The sequence below is a fragment of the Rana temporaria genome (assembly GCF_905171775.1).
Source record: "Rana temporaria chromosome 4 unlocalized genomic scaffold, aRanTem1.1 chr4c, whole genome shotgun sequence".
Classification (NCBI taxonomy): Eukaryota; Metazoa; Chordata; class Amphibia; order Anura; family Ranidae; genus Rana; species Rana temporaria.
The window spans coordinates 265,183-291,389 of NW_024404436.1; the positions used below are offsets into that span (position 1 = coordinate 265,183).

Genomic DNA, 26,207 nt, shown 5'->3' on the forward strand with positions numbered 1-26,207 from the left:
AGGGTGTTACCCGCTGTTGATTTTCTATAGAGATCGGTATATAATGTGCCGTCAGCCTGTTTGATGACCGTCAGGTCCAAAAAGGGGACCTGGCTTTCATCAAACACCACCGTAAACTTTAAATTAAACTCGTTGATGTTGAGTGTCTGTACAAACTCAAGTAGAGATTCACTTGAACCTGTCCAAATAATGAACAGGTCGTCTATGAATCGATACCACACCAGTATCTTGTCCATGAATCTACTGTATAGTTCACTTGCATTCAAAAAACGTTCCCACGCACCTAGATATAGGTTTGCGTAGGCTGGGGCACAGGAGGTGCCCATAGCCACGCCCTGGGTTTGTAAAAACAGTTAGTCATTAAAAATAAAATGATTTTTGGTCAAAATAAACAATAACAACTGTAAAACAAAATTCACTAAAGGCCAGGAAGTGTTCTCCTGTTCGTAGAGGAAAGAGCCAGCCATCCTGACGCCCTGCTCGTGGGGGATGCTCGAGTACAAGGCCTCTACATCCAAAGCCACGAGCAGGGCGTCAGGAGGGACTTGGATTCCCTCAATGTGTCTTAACAGATCCGAAGTGTCTCTGATAAAGGACGGAAGACTGGTCACATGTGGCATAAGAAAGGCATCGACAAACCTACTAGCATGGTCTGTAAGTGAGTCGATGCCTGAGACAATCGGTCGTCCAGGAGGCTTTTGTAAACTTTTGTGGGTTTTTGGGAGGGCATAGAAGGTAGGAAGGCGAGGAAATTTAGGGACAAGATACTCAAGGGTGTCCTTCTCTATTAGGCCTTGATGGTAGGCCTCAAAACAAATTGTCTTAAGTTCAAGGGAGAAGGAGTCAATAAGGGTAGGGGAAATACGACAATACCAATGGTGGTTGTTTAATATGGATAGGCACATCTCCTGATAGAATGAATGTGTCATCAAAACAATGTTCCCCCCCCTGTCTGATTGTTTGATCACGATTTTGGGGTTCTTTTGTAAGGTTTTCAGGGCTTTAGTTTGATTCTCAGTTAGGTTTGGAGTGGCCTTCTGCCATCCCTGACGTTTAAGGTCACGTATTGTGGCCTGTACGAAGGACCAGATTGAGGGACAGGTCATTAAGTCCGGAAAATTCATAGACGGAAGGCGGAATAATTTGGGGGAGGAGAGAGGGGGAGGACATAAGGATGGAGGCTCCTGGGATGGGCTGGAATCTGGAGCAGGAGAAGACTCCATTTCTTCTGGGTTACTCTCATCGTAAAGGAGCATGAGATCGCGGAGCGCACGGAACTCAGCCACTGTGAATTGCTTGGTGCGCTCCGCGAGCTCATGCTCCAACCTCACACGAGTTCGATCATTATCAAAAATGAATTTATATGTCAAATTACGAGCAAAAAGGTACAAGTCTTTAATTGTGTGTGTTACTTTAAGGGGGTCGAGTGGGCAAAAGCCCAACCCTAGTTGTAAGACTGAAGACTGATCCTCAGATAGTGCATAGGGGGTGAGATTGATGATATTCAATTGATTATTTTGAGGGGAGTGGGTTGTAGTGGAGTTGGCAAGGTTTGGGTGGGTTTTAGGACGAAAGTGTCCAGGTTTCCTTGTTGTTTTTTTAGGTCTACAAAAATAGTCTCGTCACTGATTTTTGTATATCTGTTGGTCATTAGGGCAGTATTCAATACCTTGGGAATGGCACCATGTAATGACGTGGATATTGCTAGATTTTCTGTGGGTAGATTGGTATCGACTAGGTCACCTGCTGTGGGTACACGCTTTTGAGTACTTTTCAGGGCTTTTTTATCTTTTTTAGTTAGGGGTGGCTGGGGAGGTGTGGCTCCACCATATCTCAACCTCTTGGAGCTCTCTGCTTGCAGCCTATGACCTGGCGTCGTGCCATTGGGTCAGCAGCTGCACACCCATGCACTCATGTGCTGGGATTGGTGGGACGTTGGACGGCGGCGGCGTCGCAATTCGATGACGTCACGCGCCGTCCAGGGATGCTTACAAAAGCGGCTGACACAGCCGCTTCTGTGAGTTAGCACGGATGCTCTCCCTGGGGACACACGTGGACACTCTTGAGCCTAGGTGAGTAAGATTTATGCCTAATTACAAAGGCTCCTTTCCTACTGACCCTTTAATCATTTTTATGGCTAAAAACTCCTTCCTTTGGACTCCTCAGTTGGATCGAGTGCCTAATGTTTGCCTTTACCCTGGCATTGTGAGATAGCACACACAAGGCTATTATTGTCCGGTTCTCTGTGCCCCAGTAATCTGCATACCTTTGCTGCAGTCCTGGTAAGGACCCCTTGGGGAGTGTGTATTGTTGGTTGGTCACCCTGGTGATGGACTCTTCTAATTCACTGACGTGTCTGTTGATGGGCTTTTCCCATTCACCACCTTCCCATTTCCATGTATCCCTGTATATAACAATGCACTTCCTGTATATGCGGATGTTTTCTTATCAAGGTCACCAACTTTACGATCCTCACTAGCCCTCTCACTGCCCCTTCCATTCCCCCCGTCCCTTCTCCCCCTCCTCCATCTACCTTATCCACCCCCCCCCCCCCTCCCCCCCTTTTTTCCCCTCTTAAACAAACCCCCACTTCCCTGTTCCCCCACTTTTCCCCTCCCCTCCCTTCCCCCCCCCCCTTTCCTTTTCCCTCCCCTGTCCCTCCTCCACCCCACACACTCCACACACACCCGTTTTTCACCCCCCCCTTCCTTACACACCCCCCTTCTTCCCCTTTTACCCCTTGTCCAGACACTTTATGCACCACTTCACTAGTCCTCGCTGATCCTTCTTCCTTTCCCCCTTCTTCTTTCTTTTCTCCTTTACCCCTGTCTTTCCTCCCCCCTCTCTCTTTCCCTTTCCTATCCTTCCCTTGATATTATTATCCAATTGTTTACCCTTATCCTCAATAATACCTGTTTCCCCCCCCCCATTTCTTCCTCCCCCCATTCCCCCTTCCCCTTCTCCCCTTTCCTTTTTCCCCCCACCCTTTTCCTCTCTTCTCCTCTTTCCCTCCCTCCCCTCCCCTTTCACGTTAATCCTAACCTTATTTATTTTAATTCCCAAACCCCCCCCCCCCCCCCCCATTTTCCTTCTTCCCCCCCCCCCCCGCCTTTCTTCTTCCTCCCCCCCAAACAACCTCTCCCTTCCTCACTCCCCCCTCTTTCCCTTCCCCAATTTTCTTACCCCCTTTCCCTCTCTTTCCTCTTTCTTTTCCCCCCCTCAACCTTTCTCCCTTTTTTCCGTCACCCACACACACTTCCTCCCACTCACTGGTGACCTACACCTCAATAATTAACTGACCATTCCCTGTATATATGATTTATTCTACTCCTCGCCTTAATAGAGCCCGTCTAAATAAAATATCCCCCTCCACGCGCCAGGCTCCACGTCTGATCATATGACCAACCTGGGTGAGTGCTTGGCTCCATTATATAACGCATTGTATTGAATTGTACACAATGTATACACATATTGTATATTCTGCTTGTTTATTTATATGTTTATGCATACTTTTTAGAAGAGAAAAGAATTTCCTCCTGAAGAAGCGGTAAATCACCGCGAAACCGGTCGAGGTCATCAATTCCTTACATTAAGACACAGTCTGTTTTTTGCTTTCTGTTGTGAAATGTGGGGTTTGTTCTTAAATTGTCTTTGTATTATACTTATTTTCTTTTTTGTTGAATAAATATTGATATTTTTTATCAGATTGTCTTTATCAGTGCCGCGAAAAGTCCCTTCCAAAATCCCTCCCCCTTCCCTTGACCTAAATACTGACACACATTGGCCCCAAGCAGCCAAATGTCGTCAAATTATTTTTGTCACATTATTCTTCACGTATTCTTCTAGCTATTTTTGGTAAAAAAAATCGCAATAAGCGTTTATCGATTGGTTTGCGCAAAATTTATAGTGTTTACAAAATAGGGGATAGTTTTATTGCATTTTTATTAATTTTTTTTATTTTTAGTACTAATGGCGGCGATCAGCGATTTTTTTTTCGTGACTGCGACATTATGGCGGACACTTCGGACAATTTTGACACATTTTTGGGACCATTTTTTTTTCACAGCAAAAAATGCATTTAAAATGCATTGTTTTACTCTGAAAATGACAGTTGCAGTTTGGGAGTTAACCACAGGGGGCGCTGAAGGGGTTATGTTTCACCTACTGTGTGTTTACAACTGTAGGGGGGTGTGGCTGTAGGTCTGACGTCATTGATTGTGCGTCCCTATATTAGGGAACACACAATCAATGACGGCGCCACAGTAAAGAACGGTCAAGCCGTGTTTACACGCGGCTATCCTCGTTCTTCAGCTCCGGGGACCGATCGCGGAGCTTCGGACCGGGGCGCGTACAGGTACGTGATTGTGCCCAGCTGTGCCATTCTGCCAACGTATATCGGCGTTAGGCGGTCCTTAAGTGGTTAAAGAAGTACCAGTTGAAAATTACAAACAGATTCTACTTAACAACAAACCTACAGTCCCTGTCTTGTTTGCACCGCCTGTATACTGCTGTTCAAAAGTATATAGGGCCAAAGGGGCTGGTAATGACCTGTGGAGGGGGGCGGGGAAACCCATGCTATTTTTCTCAATGATTTTCATCCATATTGCAGGGACCAGACATTACATTAAAGCCGCAAGCAGTCTTAAATTACTTTTTTCTTATAGTAATCTCGTTTTGTGCAGGGACAGTTCTAAACACGTGCCACTACTATAGACACCCAGCAGGTACGATCTTTTAAGGAATTTTTCATAATTTTTTTTTTTTCACTTTAAGCATCATTAAAATCGCTGCTCCAGAAAAAACATTTTTAAAACTTTGTTTTCCATTGATACATGTTCCCTGGGGCAAGACCCGGGTTCTCAAACCCTTTTTCGGACAATAACTTGCATATTAGGCTTTAAAATTACCACTTTTGAATTCGAACGTTCGAGTCCCATTGACGTTAATGGGGTTCTAAATGTTCGCGCGAACGTTCGGTCCGTTCGAAGGTTCTGGTGCGAACTGAACGGGGGGGGGGGATGTTCGGCTCATCCCTAGTGGTGAGTTACAGACAGAAGAACAGGAAGTGAGGATTTCTCAGAAGAAATAAGGACATTTAAAAGCAAAATGGAAGGATGAGGTAAGTGAAGGAGGACTGCACTGAGGTAAAGGAATCTATTTAGGGGGAAAAAAAATTCCTTTACAACCCCTTTAAATGGGAAAGGGAATTGGGGTCACATATAGATAAAGCCACTATTAGTAAAATCCTAGACCTAACCCACAGCTCGGCAGTTGACACCAGCATGGTTGAAATTAATCATAAATGTTTAACAAGATGGTACGCAACGCCCGACAGAGTCATCAGGTACCAACTGGTAAAGTTGGCGAGGATCTAAAGCGTTGGAAACGATGGCCCATCTGTGGTGGGACTGCCCAAAAATGTTAACATATTGTAGAGAGAACCTTCAGCTTATAAAAGAAATTACTAAAAAAAAGAAATTCCACAGGACCCGTGGTTAGTCCTATTACATGGGGTTGAAGGGTCAGTAAAACAATATAGAAAATCAGTAATACCACATGTGTTGAACGCCGCGAAAAGAATAATCCCCATAAAGTGGCAAGAAGTAGAGGCCCCCTCAATCCGTGAGTGGTTAATTACAGTGGAGGAAACATGTAATATGGAAGGTTTGATGCAGAGTATTGAAGAAGAAAGTATGGAGTTAAAGTGGAGGTTTACCCAAAAAGTTAATTTTTAACTAGATTGAGGCTCATTTTGTCTAGGGGAATCGGGTGGGTTTTTTTTTACAATCGAAGCTGTACTTACCGTTTTAGAGATGCATCTTCTCCGCCGCTTCCGGGTATGGGCTGCGGGACTGGGCGTTCCTACTTGATTGACAGGCTTCCGACGGTCGCATACATTGCGTCACGATTTTCCGAAAGTAGCCGAACGTCGGTGCGCAGGCGCCGTATAGAGCTGCACCGATGTTCGGCTTCTTTCGGCTACTCGTGATGCAATGTATGCGACCGTCGGAAGCCTGTCGGAAGTCTGTCAATCAAATAGGAACGCCCAGTCCCGAAGACCATACCCGGAAGCGGCGGAGAAGATGCATCTCTAAAACAGTAAGTACGGCTTCGATTGTAAAAAAAAACCACCCGATTCCCCTAGACAAAATGAGCCTCAATCTAATGTTAAAAATTAACTTTTTGGGTGAACCTCCACTTTAACTCCATACTTTCTTCTTCAATACTCTCAATCAAACCTTCCATATTACATGTTTCCTCCACTGACCATACCCGGAAGCGGCGGAGAAGATCTATCTCTAAAACGGTAAGTACGGCTTCGATTAAAAAAAAAACTACCTGATTCCCCTTCACAAAATGAGCATCAATCTAATGTTAAAAAAAAAATTTCGGGTGAACTCCCGCTTTAACTCATAAATGGGAGAGATGGAAAGAGTTTAAAAAGACAAGTCGATATGTAGAGGTGTTCAGTCCCTAAACGAGGGTAGTTAAATCTATAAAGTTTTAAAGTTTTAAGAGGTGGGGAGGGCTAGTAGGAGGGGCCAAAGGGGGGGGTTGAGGGATGGGGGAGGGCTTTAGGATACACGGTTAAAAAAATAGTGTATTGTAATTTTGCTTACATCATTTTATATTTTTGTATCCGTGTATTTTTGATAAAATAAAGAAGTAAAACTGCGATTGATGATGACCAGGCTGAAAGTGTGTCTAAAACAGGCACTGTGTTTGAAAACCACCGCAGATAATGAACAAAGGGGAGGGAAATGTTGTTATTATGAAGAACTGTTTGTGCCTGTTCTCCATCTCATAGGATTAGTTGAGGACAATTAACTGGGCATTGCAAGATGGCGATTATTTCTTGCACACACCCAAGCTTTGTTTTTCTTTGTTATAGCTACAGTATACATGGTAATATTCTAATATTGTAAGGTGTGCTGATGCAGACAATAAAGAGAAGTCCAATGAGCTGCTAGGATACACTTAGAAAACGTATGACTTCTGTAACTTCCTCTTCTGCTATTACAAAAGGCCCAGCCTGTGGTTACCGGGCGTGACTCGTGGCTGGATCCTATGCATGTGAGGACCTCATCCATGAATATCGATGATTATGAAGCTTCTTCCTTGATGGATCGAAGGTGACCAGGAGATTTTCCTGACAGTTCTCTCCCGCCCATTTATTCAGCTAGTTAAATCCTATTGTGTTCTGACGTGAGGTATGGAAAATTGTTATTAAATACTTACCATGATTTTCCTTTACTGGCCTGTCTTGTCCTGACTCCCTCCCAAGTGGCCTGTTGCAGGCTAGATTATCAAACACCTCAGTGGGGGAGGGGCAGCCTTTTATTTAGCCAGAAGGAGGTGGTCGTGTAGGGTGACCACATTCCCAAACTGCCATTCAGGGACACCCCCCCCCCCCCTTCCTAAAAAAATATTTATTTTTATAAAAATAAATTGTGACCCCCCCCCATGGTTTTCACCGGTTCATCCTGGGACCTGTAGTTCTTCACTAGTTAGGGGGGGGGGGGGGGGTTCGCATCTTCAGCTCTGAGGGGTTCATGGTGGGACCTGTAGTCCTTTACTTTTGGGGGTCACATTCCCCCCAAAAGTGAATGACTACAAGTCCCAGCATGAACTCCTAATATCTAAAGATGTGCCCCCCCCCCAATTTGAAGCACTACAACACCCAGCATGAAACCCCTGAGATCTAAGGATGTGATCCCATAGATTTCACAGGTTTATGCTGGGACCTGTAGTTCTTCACTCTTTGGGGGGCGGGGGGTCTCACGTCTTCAGCTCTGGGGGGGGGGGGGTTCATGCTGGGACCTGTAGTCCTTAACTTTGGGGAGGTCACACCCCCTAAAGTAAAGGACTACAAATCCCAGTATGAACCGATGATATCTAAAGATGTGACCCCCATCCCCCCAATTTTGAAACTCCCAGCATGAACCCATGAGATCTAAGGGTGTGACCCCATAGATTTCACAGATCTATGCTGGGACCTGTAGTTCTTCACTTGTTTGGGGGGGTGTCACATCTTAAGCTCTGAGGGGTTCATCCTGGAACCTCTGTCAGTTTCATTCCGGGACACTGTATTGTCCCAGAGTGAAGGTGCCCGGGACAGACCTGCAGAATGCGGGACTGTCCCGGGCAATCCGGGACACGTGGTCACCCTATGGTCGTGTGGGGTGCCAGATGAGCTGTTAACCCATTGTGTGCTGACGTGAGGACAGGCCAGGAAAGGAAAATTATGCTATTTGATAACAATTTTCTGTATTCTCATTCACAAAGGGCGAGAAAAGGCATCTGGGAACCCCCTTATTATTAAATGGGAGCTTCCAAATTGTGATACGCTCCCTGTCCACAGACCCTCACAACTACCATCTAGGGTTATGGGGAAGGCCCTTGTCCACATTCACATGGGGACCGAGTGTGTGAAAGGGGCCTTAAAGGGACATTTTTTTTTTCAAATTACATTTATTTTTATTTTTTTATTGCATTTTAGTGTAAATATGAGATGTGAGGTCTTTTTAACCCCAGATCTCATATTTAAGAGGACCTGTCATGCTTTTTTCAATTACAAGGGATGTTTTATATTCCTTGTAATAGGAATACAAGTGACACTTTTTAAAAAAAAAAAGTACAGTTTAAAAAAAATATAAAAAGGTAAAATAAATAAGATTTTTTTTTTAAACGTGCCCCGTCCCGCTGAGCTTGCGTGCAGAAGTGAACGCATACATGAGTAGCACCCGCATATGAAAACGGTCGTTAGAGCGAGAGCAATAATTCTAGCCCTAGACCTCATCTGTAACTCAAAACATGCAACCTATAGAAAATTTTAAACATCGCCTATGGAGATTTGTAAGGGTAAAAGTTTGTCGCCATGCCACGAGCGGGCGCAATTTTGTTGGGTATCAATTTACTTGGCGTAACATTATCTTTCACATTATAAAACAAATTGGGCTAACCTTACTGTTGTCTTATTTATTAATTTAAAAAAGTGTATTTTTTTCCCCCAAAAAAAGTGCGCTTGTAAGACCGCTGCGCAAATACGATGAAAGAGAAAGTATTGCAACGACCAATGGAAAAATAGAGAACCTGCTCTCTATCTAAAATCCGTCGGAAATTCCGATGGAAAAAGTCCGATGGGGCATGCACATGGTCGGAATACCTGATGGAAAAAGTCCGATGGGGCATACACGTGGTCGGAAATTCCGATGGAAAAAGTCTGATGGGGCATACACGTGGTCGGAATATCCAATGGAAAAAGTCAGATGGGGCATACACACGGTCGGAATACCTGATGGAAAGTTCTGACTTTTTCCGACCGTGTGTACGCAGCATAATACTTTATATAGGGCAGATTACATTTCTCTGAGTCTATTCCTCTTATAATACAAGGAAGGGTGTTGCTGGCTGTAGAAGGGGCAAATTGTCATTGAATGAAGTCTAGATAGATGATTGGCAATGATCTCCGCTCCCAGCAGGACATTATTCATTATACCTCTACACACAGTCATATGCCGCGTACACATGGTCGGGATCTCTGACAACAAATGTTCGATGGGAGCTTGTTATCGGAAAATCCGACTGTGTCAGACATTTGCTGTCGGAATTTCCGACAACAAAAATTTGAGAGCTGGTTCTCAAATTTTCCGACAACAAAACTTATTGTCGGAAATTCCGAGTGTGTGTACACAATTCCGACGCACAAAATTCAACGCATGCTCGGAATCAAGCAGAAGAGCCTCACTGGCTATTGAACTTCATTTTTCTTGGCTCGTCTTATTTCTTATACGTCACCGCGTTCTTGACGGTCGCAATTTCCGACAACATTTGTGTGACCGCGTGTGTATGCAACACAAGTTTGAGCCAACATTCCGTCAGAAAAAAATCCACAGTTTTGTTGTCAGAATGTCCGATCGTGTGTACGCGGCATAAGGGTTACATTTGTTCACCTCGATATAATAGAAAAGAAGACTTGGACACAGTCAGTGTTGTGTTTTAGAAGCGCCTGGCAACCTTTCTCTGCAGGTGGAGGTGTGTTCCTTCCCCTCCCCCCTTACATTCTGATTCTGGAAGAACAACATTGAAGAAGCAGAAAAACAACTCACTTCTGCTCTTCTTACCGGAAGAAGTAGTTGGACTCCGTGGTGCCGTGTTTCCGGGTTTTATCTTCCAGAATCTTCTGTGATTGGACTCTTCACCTTTCTAGAACTATTTTCAGTTCTCTTCATTGTCGGAAGATACAAACAATCTGATTGGAGAATGTATGGGAAGATATAACAAGGTGAGACCCCCACCAATCATTCTTCTGACTGCTCTAAACATAGTCTATATCCATATAGATAATGGATGATGTATACTGTATATATAGAGGAGAGTCTGTATCATTCTATACATCTCTGTGTATAACATCCCCCCACTGATACCATAGATCAGAAGTCTGTATATTGTGTAGTCTCCATATAGATAATGTATAAATGGATGATGTATACTGTATATAGAGAGGAGAGTCTGTATCATCCTATACATCTCTGTGTATAACATCCCCCCACTGATACCATAGATCAGAAGTCTGTATATTGTGTAGTCTCCATATAGATAATGTATAAATGGATGATGTATACTGTATATAGAGAGGAGAGTCTGTATCATCCTATACATCTCTGTGTATAACATCCCCCCACTGATACCATAGATCAGAAGTCTGTATATTGTGTAGTCTCCATATAGATAATGGATGATGTATACTGTATATAGAGAGGAGGAGAGTCTGTATCATTCTATTCATACCTGTGTATACAATCCCCCCACTGATACCATAGTCCCGAAGTCTGTATATTGTGTAGTCTCCATATAGATAATGGATGAGCAGGCCAGTGAGGTGAAGCTTGAGAAGTATCTGGAGTGCCAAGCCAGGGACCGAGCAGAGAGGCGGGGGTGACGCTTGAGAAGTATCTGGAGTGCCAAGGTAGGGACCCAGCGGGAGTGAAGCTTGAGAAGTATCTGGGGTGCCAAGCCAGGGACCGAGCAGAGAGGCGGGGGTGAAGCTTGAGAAGTATCTGGGGTGCCAAGCCAGGGACCGAGCAGAGAGGCGGGGGTGAAGCTTGAGAAGTATCTGGGGTGCCAAGCCAGGGACCGAGCAGAGAGACGGGGGTGAAGCTTGAGAAGTATCTGGAGTGCCAAGCCAAGGACCGAGCAGAGAGGCGGGGGTGAAGCTTGAGAAGTATCTGGGGTGCCAAGCCAGGGACCGAGCAGAGAGGCGGGGGGGAAGCTTGAGAAGTATCTGGGGTGCCAAGCCAGGGACCGAGCAGAGAGGCGGGGGTGAAGCTTGAGAAGTATCTGGGGTGCCAAGCCAGGGACCGAGCAGAGAGGCGGGGGTGAAGCTTGAGAAGTATCTGGAGTGCCAAGCCAAGGACCGAGCAGAGAGGCGGGGTGACGCTTGAGAAGTATCTGGAGTGCCAAGCCAGGGACCGAGCGGAGAGGCGGGGGTGACGCTTGAGGAAGATACCACCATGAGGGGTGGAGGAGCTCAAGGGATTAAAGAGGAGGTTCCATTACAAAAAAAAAAATAATTTAAAGTCAGCAGCTACTAACACTGTAGCTGCTGACTTTTAATAAGGACACTTACCTGTCCTAGTCGCCAGCGATGTCGGCCCCCGCCGAGGCCGATCCTCGATCCTGGCAGCTCCAAGCGCCGCCATCCACAGTAAGGGAAACAGGTAGTGAAGCGGTACGGCTTCACTGCCCGTTTCCTACTGCGCATGCGCGAGCAGCGCGGCGCTTTGTGAATGGGCCGGCTGCTTTCTGGGACACACACAGTTCCCAGAATGCAGCGCGCCCCATTCACAAGAAGACGCCCAGTGTAGGAGGAAGAAGAGAATCCATCACGGAGGATGAAGAGGCAGATTCGGGACTTCCGCATAGCAACAGCTATTTAGGGTGAGTACAAAAAAATATTGTTTTTCATTTTTTTTTTATTTTATTTATTTTTTGATTTTTGGTGGAATATTTTTTTTCAGGTGGAACCTCCACTTTAAGTAGCAGTGAATCATCTAGTCTAGTGAGAGACCGGGAGCTGAGTGGAAGTGAAGGAACTGTTACACTTTGTGTTAGGAACTGTTAGACTGTTGCCATAGGAGACAGCATTCCTGTATATGCAGAAGTGGCGTCTTGCTGGAGGTCTTTCCCTGCATGGCTGTCCTCCTATTGAAGTCTCCGAGTCTGCCAATTAATCTTGCAACTACCCAAGGGTGTCCAGGCCCTAACCCTCTCTCCTAAGGTTCCGTTAAGAGAAATCTCTTTTGCATTCAAGAAGTGTCTGGCGCCCAATGACTTTAACTACCTTGCACCCACTATGCCTCACAACCCACCATGTACAGAAGGATGTCAGCTATCCCTGGCCCTGGAGGTTCTCATAAGACTGAAGGAGGCCTGGGACCTTGCTTACTCCCCTAAGTGAAAATGTCCAAATTGGGCCCAAAGTGTCAATATTTTGTGTGGCCACCATTATTTTCCAGCACTGCCTTAACCCCCTTGGGCATGGAGGTCACCAGAGCTTCACAGGTTGTCACTGGAGTCCTCTCCCCCTCCCCCATGATGACATCACAGAGCTGGTGGATGTTGGAGACCTTGCGCTCCTCCTCCTTCCATTTGAGGATGCTCCACAGATGCTCAATAGGGTTTAGGTCTGGAGACATGCTTGGCCAGTCCATCACCTTTACCCTCAGCTTCTTTGGCAAGGCAGTGGTGGTCTTGGAGGTGTGTTTGGGGGTCGTTATCATGTTGGAATACTACCCTGCGGCCCAGTCTCTGAAGGGAGGGGATCATGCTCTGCTTCAGTATGTCACAGTACATGTTGGCATTCATGGTTCCCTCAATGATCTGCAGCCCCCCAGTGCCGGCAGCACTCATGCAGCCCCAGACCATGACCCTCCCCCCACCATGCCTGACTGTAGGGAAGACACACCTGTCTTTGTCCTCCTCACCTGGCCCCTCCCCCACATACACCTGACACCATCTGACACCAAATACCTTTATCTTGTCTCATCAGACCACAGGACACGGTTCCAGTAATCCATGTCCTTAGTCTGCTTGTCTTCAGCAAACTGTTTGTGGCTCTTTCTTGTGCATCATCTTTAGAAGAGGCTTCCTTCTGGGACGACAGCCATGCAGACCAATTTGATGCAGTGTGCGGCGTATGGTCTGAGCACCGACAGGCTGACCCCTCCCCCACCCCTTCACCCTCTGCAGCAATGCTGGCAGCACTCATACGTCTATTTCCCAAAGACAACCTCTGGATATGACGCTGAGCACGTGACCTCAACTTCTTTGGTGGACCATGGCGAGGCGGGGGGAGGGGAACCCATCCTGTTATACCGCTGGATGGTCTTGGCCCCCGTGCTGCAGATCAGTTTTAGGGTCTTGGCGATCTTCTTATATCCTCGGCCATCTTTATGTAGAGACACAATTCTTTATATCAGATCCTCAGAGAGTTCTTTGCCATGAGGGGCCATGTTGTCCTTCCAGTGACCAGTATGAGAGAGTGAGAGCGATAACACCAAATTTATCACACCTTGTTGAGGGCATGTGGCCATGTATGGATATAGTATTGTACATAGCACTGATACTGTATATAACACAGGATATATATATATGTGCTTTGTACAATACTATATCTGTGTTTTATTTTTATATATATATATATTTATATTGTATATAAAACACAGAATATAGTATTGTACAAAGCACTGATTTATATATATATTGTAAGGTTGTGAGGGGTTAGCTCGGTAGCGGGGTGTGTGACCCCCTGGATGGGTTCACCACACACTGAATTTATACAGACAGGCAGTCGAAGACGGCTGAAAACAAAGATTTTGGTTTATTCTTCCATCTTGCTGCAAAACAAGTGCAAGCATCCAAACAGCATAAACAAAATCAAACATAAAATAAACCCTGGCCACTTGGGGCGTCTACCTTCACAACACAGGAACCTATCTATCTCACCTCCTCAGAAGATTTTCAGTACTGCTCTCCTTCACTCAGAAAGCCTCAGCATGCAGCAAATCAGTGGTAATCCTCTGGATTACTTATAGAGGCCTTAATTGCCTCATTCTGAACAGCTGAAGTTTTCCAATGCCCTTAAACCTTTCCTGGCTACTTTTGCAGCCGACGCCTAATAACAATTGGTGTATTGTCTAAACAAGGCAGAAATGTATCTCCCGTCTGTGACAACACCCACAGATTTACCTGACTTCCTGTCGCAATATATATAAAACACAGGATATAATATTGTACATAGCACTGATATATATGTAGCGCCTGGTTACTTTTCAGAACCGGTGCTAGTGTAAATGTAGAGGGGGTCAGAGAGTTAAGTGACTCTGACCAGGTTAATCTGTTTAAATTTGGAGCCTCTGTCCTAGCTTTGGCTGTGCTGTGGGTTCATGCTGTCATTTCTGGGGTGTTGGTAACACCCCAGGCCGACGGGTGGCAGCAGTGGAGTCAAGGGTTTGGATATTTCTTCCCAGCAGCCTATCAGGAGGAGGTTTCCTCGCTGTGCATGCTGGGAGGGGTATTTATGGGGAAAACGCCATTTTCCTGGGTCTTCTTCCCGTGTGGCGTCCACCTTCAGGGTAACCATACCACGGCACCCAGCATTATGGCCTTCCGGGCTGTGGTGTGCATGCTACACAGTGTTCCTGGTTCCAGTTGGCCCAGAGCAATTGATCTGCGGTTGGGGCTCAGTGATGCGACTGGGTCCCCAATCTGGTGAGGTCCTGAGCTGTCCGTCCTGTTGGAGGAAGATGTCCGGTGGAGAGTCTGCTTGAGGAGTGCCAAGAGAGGCTGGTGTTCCAATATTGGCCTGACTATCAATGTCAGGGACCAGGGAAAACGGGCACTGAGAGGCTGGACATTGGTCGCCTATCAGTCGGTAACCTAACCAAAACTACCTGAAGGAGATTCCGGTGCTGAATCTGTCAAGGAGGATTCCGGACCACTATTTTCTCCACTATTTTCAACCATTGGGAGGGTCTGTGGCAGAGACTTAACCCCAGTTCGAGTGACATTCTGGCTGCCAGGCTGGTGAGTCCGGCCAGGGGGCCAATTGCGGCCCCCCTGGTGATTTAATATGGCCCCCTGGGGATTTGGATATATATAGCCATTGCAGCCTTACATGTGCCCTGTGCCCTGGGGGCCACAAAAGATATATATCGTATTTATCGGCGCTGCCTCGGAGGGAATCTACATAAAGAGAATCTCCTGTTTACTCGGTGGTGTCTGTAATAGGAAGTCCCGTTTCCTGGGATGCCATTGGATGACTATTCTGTTTATCATAGGAGGCGGGACTTTGTATTAAAGAGGCCACAGAGTAAACAAAAAATTCTCCTGTTTGTAATCAGATGGCACTTGTCCCTCCCCCTCCCTGTCCCCTCCGAGGCTGCAGATGGGCATCGATCAGGCTGCACTGATGGCAATGGTAAGGCTGCATTCATGGCACATGTGAGGCTTCCTTGATTGCAATGGTAAGGCTACATTGATTGCAATGGTAAGGCTACATTGATTGCAATGGTAAGGCTGCATTCATGGCAATGGTAAGGCTGCATTCATGGCAATGGTAAGCCTGTGAGTGTTATACGCTGATAAATACGGTATATACAAATGAGACACCCAAGCTCAACCTTAGTCCTGAGCAGTGCTCTGGGATTCGTTTGGGCCACAAAAGAAATATATACATGTAGCGCCTGTGTACTTTCGTACAGGTGCTATATTTAAATTTAGTGGGGGAGTGAGAGAGTTATGTTGCTCTCATTCTTTGATTTGTCAAATTTGGCTGTCGCCAAATCTGGATTGTCCTGTGGGTCAGTCTGTGCCCAGAGATGCAATCACATCTCTGAGCGGCAGGTAGCGCCAGAGGGGGGTCTAGGCGGAGCCACTTCTTTTCAGCAGCCAATTAGAGGAGTTTTCCCTCGGGGGGCATGCTGGGGAGGGGTATTTCTGTGGCGGAGGCCGTGGTTCTTCGCAGGTTCTTGGTTCCGGGTGCGGCACCCACCTTTAGGGTGTGTGCACATCATGGGCCCCACCACTATGGCCTACCAGGCCGAGGTCACATGCTACATGGAGTTCCTGACTCTGGGCTCTCATAGCCCGGAGAAACTGATGCTGCCAGGGGACCCCAGTGACTTACTGGGTTCCCATACCTATTGAGAAGATCCCAAGCTGGGTGCTGTTCGGTGGGGGATCGGTCTGAGGAGAATCCGGAGGTAGGTGATCCAAGTCATCCAACAGGACTTGAACGAACCACCAGGGATCTGGGTGACCGGACACTGACAAGTTGCATCTAAACTGTCAGTCAGTGACCCCAAAAGACATACCTTGGAGGATTCGCTCTATCATTCTAACTCTCAAGTACTAGGCCTGTGGCAGAGGTCTCACCTGGACATCCCAATTTAATCAGAGCCAAGTCGGTGGCAGAGACTTGTTCCTCCCAGAAGCTTTAAGTGGGCCTCTGGCTGCCAGGCCTGTGAGAGAGGTCTGTCCAGGGGCACTTTACCCACTCCGCTCTGGAGTGGCGACGTGATGAATACAATTGCTAAAGGGCAGGACTGCCTTTACTATCCATAGCCTGATTCTGTGAAGTTACTCTTCTTTCACCAACCTATCCTGTCTACCTCAAGTTGACATGTTGGTCGTGTTTGACCAGAAAATAAAAGCATTGAAAACGTCAAACAACGGTATGGACATTCTGTTACTGCTCTCATCATCACCATCACCCCTAGACACAGTATAGAGGTAACTTAAATACGCCGATCCCAAATCTAACCAGCGGCTCCTCCGGGGGTAGCGCTACATACAGTAGATCCAAATAACACGCCTGTGCTCATCTCTTCACCACACACAGCCACAAAAGCAAGAGAATTATTGTTGTGCCGTGTATTAGTGCTCTGGCAAACACACTTGGATCAAATTTTAATGGTTTAAAGGATGTCAGGCAAAATGGTCGGCCCTCGAGCATGTTTACTTTATCAAATGTGGCCCTCTTTGAAAAATATTTTGGACACCCCTGGAGTAAAGGGCCTGAAAAATACCTCTCATGCAGCCCCAGTGTAATAGCCTGAGTGCTTTCACATTTGGGTGGTGTGCTTGCAGGACATTAGAAAAAGTTCTGCAAGTAGCATCTTTGGGGAGGTGCGGGAGCGCTGTATACATCGCTCCTAATCCGCCCCTGCCATTGGAATCAATGGGCACAGCTGCCAAAGCGCCTGCTTTTAACCCTTTATTCGGCTGCTAGCGGGGGGGTTAAAAGTGCCCCGCTAGTGGCCAAAAAGCGCCGCTATTACAACGGTAAAGCGTCGCTAAAATTAGCAGTGCTTTACCACTAACGCCCCCCCGCCCTAGTGTGAAGGTGGCCTAAATCACAAAACGTTAGTAGTACAGTACAATACACACTATCCAACTCATTTCAGCTGTCCCTTTCCCACACACTTCCAAACGTCTGCCACTAAACACCTTTTATAGTGTGTGAGCCACAACTTCGACTATGGTAATGCATTAAGGGATGTTTGATAACACAGTTTCTGACAAACATTTGGGATTTAACTAAATGGGCAAATGTTTAGTTTGAACTTAGGTTTGGACAAAACTTTCAGCTCATCCCATCCCTACCCAGCAAGAGTGCTGTGACTTTCACCTGAAATCGGATGTCTTTGAGGGCCCCTCTTTAACTGAGAACTGCTCTTGAGCAAAGGAGGTTCATCCCAAGACAAAGATGTCACCTGTTGACTGCATTGTGTCCACCAGGGGGCATAACCTCTCAACCAGGACCACCAAAGCATCTAACCCTCCTGAGAGGCTCAAAAGGGAAGAGAACTGCAAGTGGTTTGGTGCCAGTCCTGCCAACAACTGGGTCATATGGTGGTCCACCGTCCAAAGCAAGATGAACCAATAGAATGTGATATGGGTCGCCATCACTCCATGTATGCCTAAGCAGTATTTTCTTGAGTGTGTGGTGTGGGCCAATGGACAGAAGGTTGTCGCACTCCTTGGGCCAGATTCAAGAAGCTATTGTGCCCGCGCAACCATAGGTTGCGCAGCGCAATAGCTGTTTTGCTCCCGCGTAGCGAATGCCCCTGATTCAGGAACATCGCTACGCGGACTGCAGCCTAGGATATGACAGGCATAAGCCTCCTTATGCCTTCATATCTCAGGCTGCATTCTTGCGTTGTCCGCTAGGGGGCGCGGCCATTGTGATCGGCGTATAGTATGCAAATTGCATACTACCACCGATTCACAAAAGTTGCGCGGGCCCTGCGCACGCAAGGTACGGAGTTTCCGTACGGCGACTTTAGCGCAAGGTTGCTCCTGCTATAGCAGGGGCAGCCAATGCTAAAGTATAGCCGCCCTTCCCGCTCGTGAAATTTAAATTTCACGTCGTTTACGTAAGTGATTCGTGAATGGCGCTGGACGCCATTCACGTTCACTTAGAAGCAAATGACGTCCTTGCGACGTCATTTGCCGCAATGCACGTCGGGAAAGTTTCCCGACGGAGCATGCGCTGTTCGCTCGGCGCGGGAGCGCGCCTAATTTAAATGATTCCCGCCCCCGGCGGGATCATTTACATTAGGCGCCCTTACGCCGGGCTATTTAGCATAGCGCCCGCGCAATTTACGGAGCTACTGCTCCGTGAATCGCGGGCATATCAAAATATTTGCACGGGCGCAGAGTAAAAATCGTTGCCCTTTGCCCACGCAAATATTGCGCGGATCTACCTGAATCTGGCCCCTTGACTGCAGTGCAGGAACAGGTTACAGGCAGAGGACAGGTGACTACAAGGATATATTTCATTGTAAAGTGCTGTGCAAACTGTTGTCGCTATATAAAAGCTGTGTAATAATAAATATAATAATATTTCTCCTGATTATCCTGCCATGTCATATGTAAAACTCTGGTGAAGTTGGCAAATACTGTGTTTAGTGCAGGTAAAGAGCTGCGCCTGTGCGGTTTTCATGGAAACTTGAAGACAAAACCTATCCTTTTGTGTTTTGGACAATGAAATAGATTTACTTTATAGACTTGTTCCTCAGATACCATTTTCCCCTCAGCTCCTGGAACCTCTCTTTACCAACCTGACACGTATCTTGTCCCGTTCTCCTAACCTTCATTTCTAATCTAATGCTGCGTACACACGATCGGAAATTCAGACAAGAAAAGTCACATGTGAGATTTTGGTCAGAAATTCCGACCGTATGTAGGCTTCATCTGACTTTTACTGTCAGAATTTCCACCAACAAAAGATTGAGAGCAGGTTCTCTATTTTTCCAACGGAAAAAGTTCCTATCGAAAAATTTGCTCATCTGTATGCTCAGAATCAAGCGGAAGAGCCGAACTGCCTATCGAACTTCATTGATATCGGCTCATAGTACGTATTGTACGTCACGGCATTCTTGCCGGTTAGAATTCCAGACAAGATTTGTGTGACCGTGTGTATGCAACACAAGTTTGAGCCAACATTCCGTCATAAAAAATCCACAGTTTTCTTGTCGCAATTTTTGATTGTGTGTACGCGGCATTATTCTTAACCCCCAACCCTAATTGTTTTTTAACCCTTAACCAACCTTTCCTAGGTTACCCAGAATCTGAAGTATCACATGACTTCTCTGGTAGACATCTTATACTGATACTTTGTTGCTGATTAGTACCAGTCTTGGCTATGAATGGCACATATTTGTGGAGGCGATACTAAGGCCCCTTTCACATGTCCGTTCCGCTCATCCGTTATTACAAGTCCGTTAACGGACTTGTAATACATCCCTATGGGATTGCGTCCGTTAGCGGATGGAGCATCAGCGTCCGTCGGGATCCGCTTTTCCGAACGGAAGAAACCCTATTTTTCTTCCGTTCGGCGGAGCGGAACTGATGCAGACGGACAGACGGTCCGTCTGCATCAGGTTCCCCATAGGGGACAGCGGAGCAGAGACAGGGCGGTCCCTGCACTGTGTGCGGGGACCGCTCTATCCGCCGACAGCTGAGCGGGGATCCCCGCTGAGCCGACGGAGACACACGGAGCGGACCCGGAAACGGTCCGCTCCGTGTGAAAGAGCCCATAAAGTTACAAGTCTGTATAAATTGTGGCCCTATTATTTTGTGACCCCCGATATAACAATCAGATGAATGCTGAGATGACGTAATTATGGGCTGTCCATGACAGACGTCCATCCACTTCTCTAAAAGGACATCCAAGCAGCCAATCTTTAGCCACATACGAGAATACAATCCCCCTCATTGATTCCATTTATCACACTGCAAATTTGTTTATTATTGTTTGTGCTCCTTCTAGGTGATATCATCTCGGGTCATCTCCTGATGTCATGGCCACCTCTTCCTCCTCATCCTCCTCCTTACAAGGTATGTCTGCTTGAAATCCTTTCCAATGTTTTTCCTCCATCTCACATTTCCAGAGATTAAAATAATGCCTCGTACACACGATCAGTTTTTCCAACAGGAAAACTGCATACACACGGTCACTCAAATCTTGGCTGAAATTCCGACCGACAAGAACGCAGTGACGTACAACCAGGGGCGGACTGACAACTCATGGGGCCCCCGGGCAATAGAAGATTATGGGGCCCCTCTGGCTTACAGATGACCACCACGCCAGGAGGTAGTGCAGAGGCGGGGAAGCTAAAATCTTGGGATATTCACATTAAAAGCTTGTCATTTTCGGACATATCGGGGACAGATCTAAAAAAAACACAGATTTTTACATACTGTCCCTGGTTTTACTGAGCCTGGCAACCCGGATGGGGCCCCCTAGTGGCATGGGGCCCTCGGGCAGTGCCCGAGTGACTCAATGGTCAGTCCGCCCCTGCGTACAACATATACAACGAGCCGAGATCAATGAAGCTCAAAAGGCAGTTTGGGTCTTCTGCTTGATTCTGAGCATGAGCGTTTTTTTGCGCATCGTAATTACATACAGACAAACGCGATTCACAATAGGAATTTTTTCTGTCACAAAAATTGAGATCCTGCTCTCAATCTTTTCTCGGCAGGAAAACTGACAGAAAAAGTGTGATGGAGCGTACACATGGTTGGAATTCCTGACAAAAAGCTCACATCACACTTTTCTTGTCAGAAAAACTGATCATGTGTACGAGAAATTAGATGATAGGACATCTTAAGTCTCCGTAGTCTGAACATTTGCTGTAGACATCTGGTCAGTCCGCCCATTAGAAGATTCTGGAGTTTTTATAAGTTCCACAACCATATTGGAGGTTATTTACTAAAACTAGAGTGTAAAATCTGGTGCAGTTCTGCATAACAACCAATCAGCTTCCAGGTTTTATTGTCAAGGCTTAATTAAACTGAAGTAAGAAGCTGATTGGCTACCATGCACAGTTCATTGTCATATTTTATTTCATGTCAAGTAAAGTCAATAATATTGTCAAACAAATGCCTGAGAGTCCAATTTCTTTTAAAGTAAAAATCAATTAATGGCAAGCTAGTTAGAAAAACATGACAAATGCATTTTGGGAGGGTAAAACCCCCTTTATCAGATTATAAAAGAAGAAATAAAATGTTGTAAACAGTACAGCAATTAATGCCGCGTACACACGATCATTTTTCAGCATGTCCAAAAAATGACGTTTTCCCAACTTCATCATTAAATACGACGTTGCCCACACACCATCGTTTTAAAAAAATGATGAACAAAGCGCGGTGACGTACAACATGTACGACGGCACTCTAAAGGGGAAGTTCTATTCGCCTTTGGGCTGCTTTAGCTGATTCCTTGGTACTAAAAGACGATTCGTGCTTTTCTGTCTGTTACAGCGTGATGAATGTGCTTACTCCATTATGAATGGTAGTTTTACCAGAACCAGTGCTCCCGTCTTATAACTTGCTTCTGAGCATGCGCGGGTTTTTTACATTGTTTTAGCCCACACACGATCATTTTTTACAACACGAAAAACGACATTGTTTAAAACGACGTTAAAAAATGTTTGAATTTTTTTGTTTTGTTTTTTAGAACCTGAAAAATGATGTGTAGCCCACACACGATCTTTTTAAATGACGTTTTTGAAAAACTACGTTTTTTTCATGCTGAAAAATTATCGCGTGTACGCGGCATAACAGTTGTAATGACTATGCATGACTTCACACATCAGCATGAAGCCAACAGATACAATAAAGGGTAATCAATCAAAAAGATCAAAAACTTCTCATCTAGGCACTTATACCTACCTACCTCATACCATTCTCCTGAAGGAACTTTAAATAACTTCAAAGGCATCTTTTGCAGGGCCGCCACCGTTAAGAATATTTTACACTGAGAAAAATCCCCTAAGCAGTAACAACTGTTCCATCTCTAAAACAGCCTCATTAAAGTGGTTGTAAACCCTGATGCCATGTACACACGGTTGGACTTTTGACCATGCAAAAGTCTGCCGTGAGTCCGTCGGAAGTCTGACGGAAAGATAGAGAACAGGTTTTCTATCTAAGGTCTATCGGACCTCCGATGGAGGCTACACACGGCCAGACTTTATGAGAAAAAAAAGCCCGTCTGACTTTTTTTCTTGAAAAGTCTGGCCGTGTGTACGAGGCATTACAGACCACTTTTACCTACAGGTAAGCCTAGATTAAAGCTTGCCTGTAGGTGCAAGAAATATCTCCCAAACCTAAAAGATTTAGGAGATATTTGCAGAAAGGACAGGCACCGATGTCTACGGAGCATGTGCCGTAGACAACAGTGCAGGCACACTGAGCGTGCCGTTTCCAATGGCGATCATGCAGTGGCTGGTGGCTCCCGCGCGCATGTGTGGGGGTGACGTCATTGGGGCTCCAGCCAGTTACAGTGCCGAAGCAGCGATGTCCGGAAGTCACTCGATCGGGCTTCGATCTCAGGTAAGTAAGTCATAATTATGCCTTTGTCTTGCAGGGTGTTTTTTTTTCAGAGAGAGTTTACTTCCTTTTTAATAGGGTGCTTCAAATGTGGGGTCTCTAAATGTATAAGGTCTCTGTAGTGACCTCCTAGGTAGGTGCTAGAGTGAGTGTACTAAAGTTTTTGGTTTCTCTGCCTAATGGAGAGACACAGTAGGTAAATGGTATGTGTTGCCTGCTTAACCACTTAAGGACCCCTCCACGCCGATATACGTCGGCAGAATGGCACGGCTGAGCACATCAACGTATAGGTACGTTGCTCTTTAAGCCCAGCCAGGGGGGTTGCAGGCGCGTGCCCGTGGCACACTCCCGCAACCCGGTCCGAAGCTCCATGACCGGGACCACGGGACCCGCGGACCCGATCGCCGCTGGAGTCCCGCGATCGGCCCCCGGAGCTGAAGAATGGGGAGAGCCGTGTGAAAAACACGGCTTCCCCGTTCTTCACAGTGGCGGCGTATCGATTTTAAATGCATTTTTTGCTGTGAAAATGACAATGGTCCCAAAAATGTGTCAAAATTGTCCGAAGTGTCCGCCATAATGTCGCAGTCACGAAAAAAATCGCTGATCGCCGCCATTAGTAGTAAAAATTTTTTTTTTATAAAAATGCAATAAAACTATCCCCTATTTTGTAAACGCTATAAATTTTACGCAAACCAACCGATAAACCGATTTTTTTTTACCAAAAATAGGTAGAAGAATACGTATCGGCCTAAACTGAGGAAAACAATGTTTTTTTTATATATTTTTGGGGATATTTATTATAGCAAAAAGTAAAAAATATTGAATTTTTTTCAAAATTGACGCTCTATTTTTGTTTATAACCGCAGAGGTGATCAAATGCCACCAAAAGAAAGCTCTATTTGTGGGAAAAAAAGGACGCCAATTTTGTTTGGGAGCCACGCCGCACGACCGCGCAATTGTCAGGTAAAGCGACGCAGTGCCGAATCGCAAAAAGGGGCAAGGTCCTTTAGCTGCATTTTGGTCCGGGTCTTAAGTGGTTAACAGAGGCTGTGATTGTTTAGCAGAGCCTGCTCAGTGTGCTCTGGTGCTGCTAATGCTGTCTTGACATTTCACATTGGTCTAGTAGCTATGGAATGTACTGTACAGTGGGTGGAAATCATGCAGATGGGAGCATGAATATCCATACAATCCTGGCTACCCTGTTTCTCCGAAAATAAGCCCTACCCCGAAAATAAGACCTAGCGTGAGTTTCTGGGATGGCTGCAATATAAGCCCTAGTTAAAGTCCTTGTAAAAACATGTAATCCGTTCTGTAAAAAGATTATATAATGTGCAGTGTGTCTCCCTTTTGTAACTTTATTGTGGAAAACACCTTATTTACAGCACTGCTGGGCGCTCACGTGACCCACCGGAGCTCTTCTTCTCTCCTCCCGGCTGATGTCAGCTGTTTTTTTTCAATAAAACTTTATTAAGCCCCTACCCACTGCAGTACTCATAGTGGTGCTGACAGCATTGGGGATCTTGGCCCCTCCCTCTGCAGTATTTGGAGTAGGGAAGAAGAGCTTCAGCGGGTCACGTGAGCGGCAAGCGGCACTGTAATTAAGGTTCTTTCCACAATAATTTTACACAAGGAGACACACTGCACATGATATTATCTTTTTACAGAACGGATTACATCATTTTATAAGCTCTTTAAACAAAGGTTTATATCACAATGCTGACTCCAGAGCTGACAGGGGGAGAAACTTTTTTGTACATACCATAAATAAATAAGACATCCCCTGAAAATAAGCCCTAGTGTGTTTTTTGTAGCCAGAATTAATATAAGACCCGGTCTTATTTTCGGGGAAACACAGTAATTAGAAGGGGATGTTCCCCAATGCATGCTGGGTGTTTTCTATTTATATTTGATGAGCACATGGGCTTTCCTCTACAGAGAGAGGTCCAGGTGGGGAGGGGGTCAGTTGCCTCTTCTCAGCACAGGCTGCCATGTGGCCTCAGGTGGGTGACCTGAGGACCTGAGAGCTGACTGAGGAAGGTTACTGAGGGAAGGTGATCTGCTGCCAAGGCCTTGTTAGTACAAGTCTTAAGGGATTCTAGCCACTGGTCACCCTAGTCAAGGTGTGAAAGGCAACCCCCTTTTTCTGTGCCCAGGTACATCTCCTCTTTCCACGAAGAGGTCTAGGTGTCCCCCTTTACTTCCCCCCATATTGGCACCTGCACATTTCAAGATCCATTTACATCATCACTCTGTGTCTTTTCCACACACACATTTCACGGTATCACTACCATCTCCATACAGTCTTACTTAAATCATCCTTACTGTGACAAACCTTTGTCCTCAACAGGACTATGTCTGCCGTCAATGCTTCCTCTGTCCAGAACCAGCACTATCCAATACTTTTTAGCTCACCCAGTCACCAGTCATACTTCAGTGTAGGGTAAAAACCAGCAGACTCCTTTATTTAAGCACATGTTACCACAGATATATAACTTAGAGATACTCCCCCCCACCCTTGGATTCAGGGTGGGGTAAACTGGCCAATAACAATAGACACACAAAGGTCAGGTGTATTCAAACTTCTCATCAGTAAACAGTCTTATCAGCAGGGAGAGCTGTTGGAGGAAAACCCCCCTCCCCTCTCTGCCCTGCCCCTGGTCTTTGAAATACTCTTACAAGAGTCTAGCAGTCTTAAAGGTGAAGGATATTTCTCACAAACATTAATGCACCAAGTCAGCACAAACCACTCACACAGAATCCAGGACTACAGTGTCAAAAGGAAATGCTGAGACCAGTGTGGTTGTATGGTGAGCTGGGTTAGGCAGACCCAACTGGAGTTCTCAGCTAACCTGTGCCCTGAATGGACACAGGGTAACTTACACATAGGAAGGGCCATGGGAGCTGGACCGGGAGCCTCCAGTGCTCTCCCAGGCAAGCTGAGCTGCACAAACCCCCCCACCCAAAGTGACTCTTGTCACACTTACCACAACCCATTTCTATCCTCTCATTTCATGTATCATCCCCACCCACATCTTTACATTGATGTCCCTAATTAATCTCAATCAATATCAAACATATATGTAGCGGGGGCATTTTTGCCTTTTAATCTTGTGTTAATGTTGTATAATGATATTTCATGACTAATGCCATAAATTGGTATTTGGCACCATCTAGTGGCTAAAACAGGGAATGGACTTCTGTTATTCTTTTGTTGTTTTTCAAGAGCACAGTGAAATGGTATGCAAATCACCTACTCATGAACACTTGGAGCTGAAGTGCATGCTGGGAAGGAGATAAAAAAAGCCCTG

General features: G+C 45.9%; 1 protein-coding gene across 1 annotated transcript in view; it reads left to right on the forward strand.

The window, feature by feature from the left end:
- The first annotated feature begins 5,314 nt into the window (after window positions 1-5,314).
- LOC120921750 (NACHT, LRR and PYD domains-containing protein 3-like) overlaps window positions 5,315-26,207 on the forward strand; it is a 37,944-nt gene continuing 17,051 nt past the window's right edge. Inside the window, exons 1-2 of the mRNA XM_040334276.1 lie at window positions 5,315-5,344; window positions 7,027-7,133. Of these exons, the coding sequence (XP_040190210.1) occupies window positions 5,315-5,344; window positions 7,027-7,133 (137 nt within the window). The remainder of the gene's footprint in view (window positions 5,345-7,026; window positions 7,134-26,207) is intronic.